Source organism: Crocodylus siamensis, chromosome 1 (genome assembly GCF_052110815.1).
Source record: "Crocodylus siamensis isolate JL-2025a chromosome 1, ASM5211081v1, whole genome shotgun sequence".
NCBI classification, from domain to species: Eukaryota; Metazoa; Chordata; order Crocodylia; family Crocodylidae; genus Crocodylus; species Crocodylus siamensis.
Window position 1 is genome coordinate 274,773,435 of NC_143395.1, and position 12,663 is coordinate 274,786,097.

A 12,663-nucleotide genomic window follows, 5' to 3' on the forward strand; every position below is an offset into this window, starting at 1 on the left:
CAAGCACACGCAGCCCCATGTGGGCTGTGACCAGCAGCACCAGGGGGTGCCAGCCACAGGGCAGGTGAGGGGCCACTTTTCCCCATGCTCAGCACCAGCTTGTAACCTGCCCCTGCAGCCAACCTGGGACCTGTGCTGGCTCCGGGCTCACCCATTGGGGCTGTGCCACAACAGCAGCAGCTGCGGCCCCCTCACTTGCTGCGCCAGGCAGTGTTTGCTGCCGTTGTCTGCCTGGAACTTGTGCGCTGCGCAGCCCAGAGGCGGCAGTGGCAAACACTGCCCAGCACGGCAAGTGAGGGGTTCCACAGTTGCTGCTGCCACAGCGCAGCCCTGATGGGCGAGCCCAGAGCTGGCACAGGGCCCAGGCTAGCAGCGGCGGTGGGTTACAAGTTGGGCTGAGTGCGGGGAAAAGAGGCCCTTCCTCTGCCCCACAGCCAGCACCTCATGCTGTAGCCGCTCGCAGCCTGCTGCTTTGTGTCCGAGAGAGAAGCAGCAGCTATCTTTGGGACTCTATGCTTCTGTTCCAGAAAAGTAAAATGGGCTACCCCAAATCTGGAGAACTGATTTTTGGAGAGAAGGTGCATGTGGTATGCAAGTAAATATGACTATACTTATTAAATATTGTACGTGTCCACTGCGGGGACACAATATCCCAACTTTGCAGAGAAAACAAAGTTTATATAGGTGGCTTCCTTTTTAAGTATTGTGGTCACACATTCTTATAGAAAAATGTTACCCTTATTCAATTAAACTTTTTCATGATTTAAAAACTGCTCTACAAAAGAATATTTCTGGTATTAACCCAAAGAAACATCAAAAAGTTTTTCCTTCAAAATATTTTGGGCTTTTTTAATGTTAATTTACATGAAGGACACACAGCACTCTCTAATAGCAAGCCCACTGCAGACAAATACTATGCTAGGTGCTCCGTACAAAACAGGCAATGGATATGCAATACACGTGGGTATTTCTTAAGTAGAAACTGAAAATTATGCCAGGCTTTTCCTTCCATTTATATTAATGTCAATGTAACACTAGAATGAAGCCACCAAATCAAACCAAGATCTAAATCCAGATTTCTGGAAGAAAGGAGATAACGAATCTTAGTAACTAATTGAATACTTCCAACACACACAACAACAACAAATATTCAGGTTTCCTTTTAATCTCTTTCAAAATAAAAATAAAAACAAAAATTAAGAAAAACACAGTCTCAGGTTTGGGGATGTACCTTCTCCAAGAGAAAATAATTTCCCTTTTTCCTTCCCGAACACAAAAGAGTTCAGGTTTTACTGAACAGCAAATTAAATATTACAGTTAAAATTAATAAAGAGAGTACATTTTACCTTTAGTTCTGTAATGGCATATCTAGTCATTCCAATTAATAAGCAGGTTAACAACTTCCTTTCTAGAAACTCAGCATTTAACTTGCTTACATCTAAATTAGCATATGACATGTGTTATACTGTTCTGAATTTCTGGTATTACAGTATTATTGATTTAATTTTAATAAATCATGCATGTTCATTTTGGAGGTGCTTCAGCATTTTTAGTATGTAGGTTTGGAGGAGCTCTAGTATGCTTTTGCAAGGCACCATCGTGTAGAATCTCTCTGGGAGAGTTAAAAGCGTTTAACAATGCAGTTCTGTCCACTTTGTAATGATTTATTACAGATCAAGCTGTTCAACATTATGCCTACCTACATCAGTAGAATGCCTCAGAATAATTTCTTAAACTGTAATGACATCTTAAACTAGAGCTTATATCTGACAAGATCAAAATTACTGCTTTCAGAATTACTACTTTCCAAAGTGACTATTCAAAGAAAACTCCTTTGCCAAGTTTCTACAACATAAATTGCTTGGAGGGGGTAGGAAGGTTTGTAACCATAAGAAATTACATTAAAAAAAACCTAAACTGAAAAAAGGATGATTACTCCACACACACACAAAAAAAGGCTTTGTACTTACTTAAACTCAGTGTAAACAATGATCGTTTACGAAAGGAACAGCCCACACTAAGCCTTTCTCACCATTAGGTTCCTTCCTTTGGGTCTCAGAGGGTTTCATGCTTCTAATAGCTGCTTTGAAACTGGCACATAGATCCTAATCAGCCCAAGGCTGCTTTAGAAGCCTTGAAATTGAAATTGATCCTAGGCCATTTTCCCAATTGTACAATTAGAGTAAAATTAAAAGTAGATCTTGGTCCTAGAGACTGTCTATGCACTTAAGTAGTTTGTGCACCCAGGGTGCCTACAAACATTCAGGGGCCTGCTCTAAAATCATGGTGCTTTACATAATGCACAGTGATTTAGAGCCTCCCCCACCCCCAAACATTTGCGGGGGGGGGGTGGTGTAAAGTCTGCCTGCACCCACCCTCCTTCCCACCCCCCTAGCTCCAGGGTTGTCAGAGGGGGTAGAAGGAAGAGGGGAAGTAGCAAATAGCAACATGAAGTTGTCAGCCACTTTCAATGGCCAGAGCTGGGGCTGGGGGGAACAAAGCACCCTCATCTCACCAGCCTGGCCGGCTTCCTGCAATGCCCCAGCTGGTGGGGGGAGGGGCAGTGAGGCAAGGGGGGGTGCCCTCAGCTCTAGCCATTCAAAGAAGCATCAGCTCCATGCTGCCGCTCCCCCTACCCCTCCTGCTGACAGACCCTCCTCTGTGGAAAAAATTAACCCTGGGGGGAACACAAATTCCCAATGGCATTCTGTTTTAGAGTGCCTTAATCTAATACTGCATTTGACTAGGGTTAATTTTTCACGTGCTAGGTCATTTTAAAAGTTCTCTGCAGTCATGCACATGTGTTAAGCCATGCCTGTAGGGTGCTTTCAGGGGCTTGGCTGAACGAAAAATGTAATTTGGGTAAGCACTCTTAACTGATATGCAGAAAACCAGTATTTGTTACAATGTAAAACAGTCAAGGAGTCAGTACCATCATCCACTTAGGAAGTTAAATTATATGCATAAATGGTATGTGCAGGAAATGCAAGACTTTAATTTGGACTTTGCCTAATTTTAAGTTGCCTGTGCAATTGTAATTCAGCTGCCTTGTGCATATGGATTGTGAGAGTCTTTAATTCCATTATCATCCTTTTTTCCCCACAACAGTCCCTGCCTGGGCAGAAGATGCACAAGATAGAACTGTCCAGGGAATATTTCTGGGGTTGCAACAGATGGAAGCATGATCAGCTGAACACTCCCCCTTTGATGCAGAAGTGAAAAGGTGTGTACAGCTACATCATGGAATTGCAGAAAGAGAAGGTGTTTTTATAATTGAGGCAGTTAAATGATACCAGGTATTGAATTCTGTACCTGTCCCTGTCACAGAAGTCCCGTGTGTGCTAAAAAATGCGTCGGTGACTTGGCCTTTCACAGAGAGCCATTATACATGTATTATTTTCATAGATTTCATAGATTTTAGGGTCGGAAGGGACCTATTAGATCATCGAGTCTAGCTCCCTGCCCTGGGCAGGAAAGAGTGCTGGGGTCAGATAACCCCAGCCAGGTGCTTGTCCAATCTCCTCTTAAATACCTCCAAAAGGTACCACCTCCCTTGGAAGCATAGTCCATATTTTGACAACCCTCACTGTAAGGAATTTTTTCCTGATGTCCAATCTAAATTTGCTAAATTTGTGGCCATTGTTTCTAGTTACCCTGAAGGGTGCCCTGGCAAGTATCATATCCCCTATTTCCTGCTGTCCCCACCTGATGAGTTTGGAGATAGCCACAAGATCACCTCTCAGCCTTCTCTTGTGGAGGCTGAAGAGATTCAGGTTCTTTAATTGGTCCTCATATGGTTTTTCCTGTAGGCCTTTAACCAGAAGGGTGGCTCTTCTCTGAACCCCTTCCAGGTTATCTACATCCCTCCTGAAGTGCGGCGCCCAGAACTGGATGCAGTACTCCAGCTGTGGCCTGACCAAAGCCACATAGAGGAGAAGTATCACCTCCCAAGACCTGTTTGTCATGCACCTACTTATGCAAGAAAGAGCGCAGATAGCTTTACTTATTAGTTCGTCACATTGGCGACTCATGTTAATTTTGGAGTCGACTACGACTCTGAGATCCCTTTCCACAGTTGTGCTACTTTTCTAAGGATTGATCTTGATGCATCAAAGCTATGATGCGAAGAAGTCCTGAGCACTATGATTCACAACTAAGTCAGCAGGAATTATGAACAGAACAGTGCTTTAAGAATTTTTTTTTTTAAATTGAAAAAAAAAAAACCCTCTGAAAAATCAGATCCTATGCATCTCAAAGTGGGTGCCCACAATGGGTGGACACTTATGACACGTGGGTGGACACTTACACCTTAGACTCTTTGTCTCAGTTCCTCATCAATAAAATGGAAATAACTCCATATTTCACAGGAGCATTGTAGTAAGTTCATTAGCATTTGTAAAGCACTTACTTAGCTACTAGTAAATAAGTGCAACCTAAAAGAACTAGAACTTTTTGTATTTAGAGCAAAAAATTGCCTGAAATATTTTGTTTGCAACTAATTAAGATATAAAAGCCACATAGTGAATAAAAATATTAAGCAGCTATGTATTAATAATAAGGAATTAACTAGATCCAGACTTTTTATATCTGAGAAGTGTACCATATTTTGGGTACGTCATGAACTACCAGTTTCATAGTGGAGCACTAGTAGAACAGCAAAACTGGCTATTTAAGGGGGATATTTGTCTATTCCAATGGTAGGCAACCCTCGGCACAGGTGCCAGAGTGTGACACTCAAAAACATTTTGCTTGGCACGCATGCCTCTGGGTGGATGGCAGGGAAGGGGCTGAGGCTGTATGGCTACTGTATGGCTACAACAAGGATCAGGCCCTTTGTGGCGCCCCCACCATCCACCCCTGGCACATCAACATCTTACAAGTTGAAGTTGTGGGTGTTCTTGGCACTCCGCCCAAAAACATTGCTGACCTCTGGTCTATGCTGCCTTGAGTTTGTATTGCCGTAATGTCTAGGAGCCCCACAGCCCAGAACACCGAACTGTCGGCCAACAGAAATACTCTACTGAAATAGATTTGTTTGTTATGCACACATTTGACACACAAGTGAATTTTAACGGTGGAGTCTGTAGTGAAACTAAAGAAAAAGCAGTGACCAGCACTTAGGCCCTCTTTCTGTAGGCAACAAGACTACACTTTCTAAACATGCTGGCTCAATCTAACTGGCTTTTTAAGTATGTGGTAGTAAGGTCATTGAACAACATCCTGTTTTCACTCCATTAGGGAGTAATGCCAGATATATGATTGTTGCTACATTTGAACAGTAAATTTGACCTCTTGTACTTCATCACAAAAAAATGTAATTCACAACGATCCCAGTGGCAGGTCACATGAGACTATAGGCAAGCTGCACTCATTCTCAGAGGTGAAGGGAGGGAAGTACTGGTAGGTGACAGAGCTGAGAGACATAGTCAGCTGTGTTACTCTAAAGTCCAGTGGAAGGTAGGGCAGATTTGCACCTCATAGTCTAACCATGCCTGACTCTTGACTCCCAAAACAAGTGCTCTACTCCCATCTTAGTGATGGCCTGAGATCTCATAGTGGCCAGAGGAAACACTACAAAGACACATTGAAAGCAGACCTCAAGTCAACAGATGCTGACATGAAGTGTTGGGGGGAGCTGGCTGATAACCTCAGCCAAGCAACAGCCCATTTCGAGATAAAGAATCTTGCCCTCAAAGCAGAGAAGTGAGGGTGGAGGAAGGAAAGAGAGAGGAAGTTGTCTGCAGTCTACTCTCCTATCCTGTAACTGCTGTGGATGGACCTCATAGCTCAAGAACTGGATTCTTAAAGTCATCTCACGATCCATCATTGAGCTGTGGCAGAAATCACACTCAAATCGAGGGATTGCCCACCATACTTTGTATGTGTATATATATATCTCACAAGCTTTTGTTAGCTGCAGCATCTGATGAATTGAGCTTCAGCTCTCAGAAGTCTGTGATATATCTATATCCATATCCATTTTGCTAGCCTCTAACCATGAGTCTCAACCAGGGTGCCACAAGCTACCACGCAATGTTAGCCCTGTTAGATTCACAAACTTGCTTCACATGATTAAACCCAAAGATCTCAAGCAGAAATTCACATCTGGGGTCTGAGGTCTTGGCAACAGTTCTCATTGTTTTTCTGTAGTAAAAAAAAAAAGTGAAAACAACAGGTTCTCATTTTCCAAGGGTGGGCTTGCGAGTCTACCCACAGGGGCCCCAAGTCCATGGGGGCAGGGAGGTACTTGTGTCTACTTAGAGGGCCTTTGTGTCTCAAAAGGTTTGAGAACCACAGGTCTGTAGGGTGCAAATCTCTGCACCCCAGGAGGACCAGACACCAATGTAAGCCTTTCTGTGAGGCTTAAGTGTGTGCCTGGCACACATACCTTTCCCTGAGGCATGAGTGTGTGTCAAGTTTCCGGGGCAGGGGGGTGTTCACTCACTTTTCACTGAGGCTTGAGTGTGCGTTAAGTGGTGTGTGTACACATGCCTTTCCCTAAGGCTTGAGAATGCATGTCAAGGTGGCACATGCCCAGGCACTAGCTCTCTGTTGCCCCGTGCAGAGGGGCACTGCAGGCCTGCGGTGCTTGCTCCCACTACCCAACCCTTCAGCAGACCCACCCACAACGCGAGGGGACGGGCGCCACCCGCCAACCCTCCCAACCGCCGTGCTGGAGGAGGGGCAACGCCCTGCCCTCGCGCCCCCTCCCCGCCTCACTCAGCCCCTGACGCCACAACGACCGGCGGGCGCGCCAGCCAATGACAGCGGCGAGGTGGGCCGGAGTCGGCCAATGGGAGAAGAGGCGGTGGGCGTGGCTCAGGCGACGGGTGTTCTGGGGGTCGGGCCGTTCCGAACGATGGGGGAGCGTTTCCCACCCGCGTGCCGCTCTCCACCGCCCCTCCCCACCCTTAGGGCTCCCCCCTTACCCTCCGCGGACATGGCGGCGCGGGCGGGCTCGGTCTGGGGCGGGCCGGGGCCGGGCGGCGGCGTAGGCAGGTGGGGCCGGAATGTGGCGTTGGAAACGGAAGCGGCTTCGCCGACGTCTGCAACAAACTGTTTTGAGCCTGCGCGGCTGCGCAGTGCGGCCGGGGGCGCGTCCGGCAAACGGGAGGCCGGAGCGCGGGGGCGGTGCCTCCTCCGCCCCGCTGCCCCCTCCCCCTTCGCTGCGGGCAGCGGGGCCGTATGGAAGCCAGGGGGGCTGTAAGGCGATTCTCCCCACCCCCCCACTGAGGCTAGATGGCCTCAAGCTCCAGAGCCCCGTCTGAGTCGGGCCTATTATAGCCCTCCACCCCCACCCTCCCAATCTTGTCCCCAAGATGGGGGAAAGATTCATCATCCAGCCTTGTTTTCTTGTGGTGGTCAAGTTGGCTTTGCCACATCCAGCAGCTTATTCCTCACCCTGAAGAAGGGGGCTTTTGCCCACAAGCTCGCAAAGAACAAGTTTGCCAACTATGTAGTTGACCTAGTTAAAAAGATCTCCACGTACATGAATGCGCTATGTGTCTTTCACCCACGGACTCCTCCATGTACATCATTGCTGGCTGGCTTTCTTGCATGCATACAGGCTTGCCAACCCTCCCTGATGGGCCAGGAGTCTACCGGAATCGGTGCCCATCTTCCGGTGACTCTTGAAAGCAATCCAGGAGAGTGATATTTATTGTGAAGGGTTGAACAGTACAATTCATGACATTATGTCATGTTCAGGGGAAAAAAAGTCTGGAATAGCTTTGGTCAGTGTTGGCCATCCGATGTGCATACCAGCTTCTGGCTTCTTTGACTATTCGCTCCATCCAGGAAGAGCACGTGCCAACTGCAGAAGTTTTGTCAGCTTGACGAAGGATATTTGTATCCAAGAGCTTGTGAAGAAGAAGTTTTTGAGTTGCTCGAATAAAACAGTTTTTCCCATCCAGTGTGCTGCAGAATTTTGCCACAGTAATGAGCTATAATGAGTTAAAATAGGATGGAGGATGGAGAATGCCTCAGGAGGCACGCTGCAGAAAAAAATTTATTAATGTAAGTGTGCCTTGGGCTGGAAAAAGTTGGGAAACAGTATACTAAAAGATACCAGACTGTCTGCCTATGTCCTTACACCAACATGGCTACAAACTATACCCCTAATTACTGCTCATTTGGCTTAGTACTTCCTTAATGAAGTACTAACTGAATGCGCAGTGAGTAGAGTTCGTGCACAGTAGTGCCAGCACATGGTTATTTAGTGATGCTTAACTATGCATTAGTCAAATAACCAGGGATCCTGGTTTTCTCTGATTAAAAAAACCCACACACCCAATTTTCAGATTCAAAAAAGTAATCCAAAAACTGCATTTTTCCGTGCTAATATATAGATGTGTAGAGAGTGGTGTTTCATTTTAATCAAGGAAAAAAATGTGGATTCTGGGTTACTTCTTTAAATCCAAAAATTGGGGATTTTTTTTTAAATCAGAAAAATCGGATCCCTGCTAATAATGCAATGCAGTAGGCTATTAGCTTGGTTTTTGCTGTTACAAACTACTGCGCAGTCTTATTAGGCTAATGCGCAGTAAGTGCCTTGTAGATGTGCCCACATTTAGCCAAAGAACCTTGTCTGCGTGTGTCCTTACACCAACACGGCTGCAACCAATACTTTCAGAATATACCCAGTCTTTGATCATGGTAGGCCACCGCCTTGAGTTCTGTAGGTCTTGGCGGGAACTGCTCCCAAATATCAAACGTTGAGCTTTGCATTGTAACGCAGGGGTCCTGAGTTGGGCAACACAAAAGCAGATGGTTTGAATATGCTTCCTGGTCATCTAATTGTACTCTGACAATAGAGCTGAATGGCGTTCTCACTTATGCAGTGCTTTCACTTGCTTTCTAAATGCTGAAACGTATAAGAAACCTGATGGAAAAGCCTATGCCACTCTTTTGCTGAGGGAAATGTTCTTTCATATAAGTGGTGTAAATTACCTGGTTATATATTCATGTTTCTTTGGTTCATTTTCAGATGATACTCCTATGCTTATTACTTTATTTTTATACTTGCATCAGTTTCTGTCCTAAGGATTTAACACGTATCAGGAAGATGTCCTCTAGGGGTAGCAGACTTAGAAAAGCTTGCCATGCGTTAACCTGTCTCTGAGCAATTTGAAGGCTATAAAAGCTTTCTGTGTTTCAGTTCTGTTTCTGTCTGCAACCTACCATTAGTAAGATTCAGTCTGGAAAGTCAAAATGGCCTTGTAGTGCTCAATTAATTGAGGATAAGAATCCTATGAAATACCTCCTTAGTGTTTTTTCCTGTAAATCTCCCAGAAATCAGTGCTGTCACCTTTACTTCAAAACCATTTTGGGAGAGGTTGAAGGAGTAGTTAAACTTTCCATTATCTCTTACTGATCATCAGTAATAGCATCTAAAGTCTTTTCTCACTTGGAAATCAATAATCAGCTGCTTTTATTAGACTGGCATTCTCAAGTGCCAATTTTGAATCTTAAAAGCATAGTAAACCAATATCGGTAGATTATTTTTTTGCCACAATGCTTCTAGTAGCTTCTTATTGATCCTTATTTAACACACGGTGCTGGAAGGACACTGAATAAAACCTGCACCTTCCACTTCCTTTCTCGTAAGATTACGCTGATTTTTATACCAGACTGTATCGTGTACTATTAACTTTGGTATCAGTACAGTGTACTATTACAGTATACTTCAGTTGTTTTCTTATTGGATCAGTGTATAATTCGCTTCACTGCATAACATAATGTTAGCCCTAGTTTGTGTTCTGTTGTTTACACAGTAACACTGCAATAGCCTGTTGGTCAACCCAAAGTGCATAGTATCTTTTAGCCTTACTGCCTACTTGGTAACTCCATTATATTCTACTTATCTGTGCCAGAAACAGGAAAGAGAAAGTAGCTGTCAAAGGACTGCTATTAAAAGCCTTGAAAATTATGGGAACTAGTTTTTGGGCTGCTAATACTACAGCACAGATAGCACTAGGAACACTGCTCCTTAAGTGCACAGAACTGTCAGTGCTGGGGTATTAACAACCATGAAATTACTAGCTCTCCTCAGTTCAGGACTGCCAATCCTTGAACATGAGAACAGTTAGTTCAGGGTAGCTGCCCTAAATGTACCATCACTGACAGTGCTATATACTGAATGATCATTCTTTCTGTTAATTTTTTGGTAAACATCTTGCTTATAAACATAGTCCTTTTTTTGTCAGTAGGCTTTGTATTTAAACAGAGTATACTCTGAATTGACATTTTGCTCCCACCCTTTCTTTCAAAGAATAATTACTTGTCAGACATTTAGTGTATATATACTTATAAACATTTAGTGTACGTATAAAGTATTAAAAATGTCAGTTTACTAAGCTGTGTTTTAAAACAAATTTCTGGCATTAGTTTGGAAATAATGCAAACATCTGGTTATGGCATCATCTTGTCTGCATAGGATATCTTCTTCAAAGAAGATAATTGCCTACAATAATGTTTAGCAAGCTGCAGAGGAAAAAAAGTAGTAGCATATCCCTACCTTCAGGGTAAGGTGTCTTGCCTGAGGTAGGGTGGGACTTCTTTCCACAGCCGCTCCCAACAAAATTCTCCTTCCTTCACCTCCAGATGACTGCTCAATTAGTGGTTTGTGGTGTAGGAGTCTCAGCTGCATGGGCTTCTCTGTTTTTTTACTTGATAGACAAGAAGTTTCAGTGAGATTAATTTTTGGAACCACTTCCCCCTGTCCTCCCTCCCATCCCAGGCTATTGAAATGGTCTGAGAACGGGGGAGGAGAGAATTTAGCTAGGTTGTAGGGAGCTGGGCTTGCTTTGGGGAAATCAGTCATGAACCCAGCAATAACTTGTTCTCCCATCTCCTGAGGCAGGTTGCGTGGGGTGAGGGGCACATAATCTATGTGGAACTGGAACAGAGGAAAAGGGAGGCAGAAACCAAATGGGGAAGTGGAGAGCGTCTTAAGACATGGTCCAACAGCTAAGACTTTAAAAGCAAAGCGGAATAGGGAGACTGCCGGATAGGAAAAATGTCTACAAGATTAATATGGGAGATCAGAGTGCTGGGAGATGGATTAAGGAGGCTATTATGAATATGAGTAGAGTTGAGAGGCAGGGAGATGAATGTTGTTAAAATCAGAGGAGCAAGTGAAAGTGAGAAACCTGGAGAGAGGGAAAAGATTCATTTGAGTTTTGGATTGGGGTGTAGAATCATTGGGCAATAAATGGATTTTAAATCTTGAAATAGCTATGTGATCTGACCTGCCCTATTCCACATACAAGAATATCTGCAAACCTAAGATTTCTGCCTGGCTGGCTTGCTTGCTTTTTTTAAGTGGCTTGACTAGAAGAATGTGGAGCTGATAAAATTTGTTCATAAGGAAAACTAGGAGGGAGGTGTAAAGAAAAAGATCTTAGTGGACAGAGGCAGGCGGGAGTTTGTTGGGGCCTTGTGATAGAGGGTTTGAGAGGTAGTTACTGCTCTTTAAAGGGGTGGGGTCAATGTTACATAAAGACTGAGGGGAAAAATGTTAATAACATTCTGGAGTGTATTAAAAGGAGTGCCATCTAAACGTCACAGGAGCTGATTTTAATGTATTCATCAAGGATAAGGCCCCACCTGGACTAATATGTCCAGTTCTGGGTAAACACTTTAAGAACGATGGGGACAAATTGGAAAGATCCTAGAGGATCCTAGAAGATTCCAACGTCCAGTTCTGTGTGCTGCACTTCAGGAGGGATGTGGACAGCATGGAGAGGGTCCAGAGGAGAGTCATCTGCATGATCAGGGGACAGCAGGGCAGGCCCTGCGAGGAGAGCTATGGGACCTGAACCTGTTCAGCCTCCACAAGAGGAGGCTGAGGGGGGATCTAGTGGCCTGTTACAAACTAGTCAGAGGGGACCAGCAGGCATTGGGGGAGTCCCTGTTCCCCCGAGCACTACCAGGAGTGACAAGAAGTAATGGTCACAAGCTGGCAGAGGGTAAATTCAGATTAGACATCAGGAGGCGCTACTTCACTGTCAGGGTGGCTAGGATCTGGAATCAACTTCCAAGTGAAGTGGTGCTGGCTTCTACCCTGGGGGTCTTTAAGACAAGGCTTGACAATCACCTTGCTGGGGTCATTTGACCCCAGTACTCTTACCTGCCATGGAACGGGGTCGGACTCGATCTGCTCAGGTCCCTTCTGACCCTAATAACTACGAAACTAACTATGAGAGCAGCATGAATTATCAGAAAGGTAGAAAATAATTGCATTGGATTGGAAGAATTGTGGCTGTTCTTAAATGAGAAGACTGAGGGAGCATTTGGTAACTCATCAGATACAAAAGGAGTTAATATAAAGAAGCTCTAAGTGCTGGGGGAAGGGGTGGTCAGCAGTGGGTGGAGGGAGCAGGACAAGAAGTAATGGGCTGAAATTGCACCTAGGGAGATTCTTGTTAGATATTAGGAAGAACTTTCAAATGATAAGGGTACACTGCAACTAATTACTTAGGGAGGTTGTAGAATCTCTATCATTGTAAGTTTTTAAAGTAAGTTAGACAAATATTTTTCTGAGACAGTTTAGACACGATCATTCTATCTTGGGCTAGGTCATAACTTGTGCCATATTTTTCTCTGATTATCGTTACCATTTATCAATATAGCCATATTTTTTCTCTGATTCTATTAGTGACC

General features: G+C 44.5%; 1 protein-coding gene across 2 annotated transcripts in view; it reads right to left on the reverse strand.

Annotated features, from left to right (window-relative positions):
- Nucleotides 1-11,655, reverse strand: part of BEND2 (BEN domain containing 2) — a 55,206-nt gene extending 43,551 nt beyond the window's left edge. Inside the window, exons 1-2 of one of the 2 annotated variants that reach the window (XM_090062930.1) lie at nt 10,517-11,655; nt 6,930-7,994 (exon numbers count right to left, since the gene is read on the reverse strand). In XM_090062930.1, the coding sequence (XP_089919056.1) occupies nt 6,930-6,942 (13 nt within the window). In that variant the 5' untranslated portion in view covers nt 6,943-7,994; nt 10,517-11,655. Of the gene's footprint in view, nt 1-6,929; nt 10,441-10,516 lie in introns of those variants that run through there. The other variant, XM_090062922.1, reaches the window with a different exon arrangement.
- Nucleotides 11,656-12,663: the final 1,008 nt, after the last annotated feature.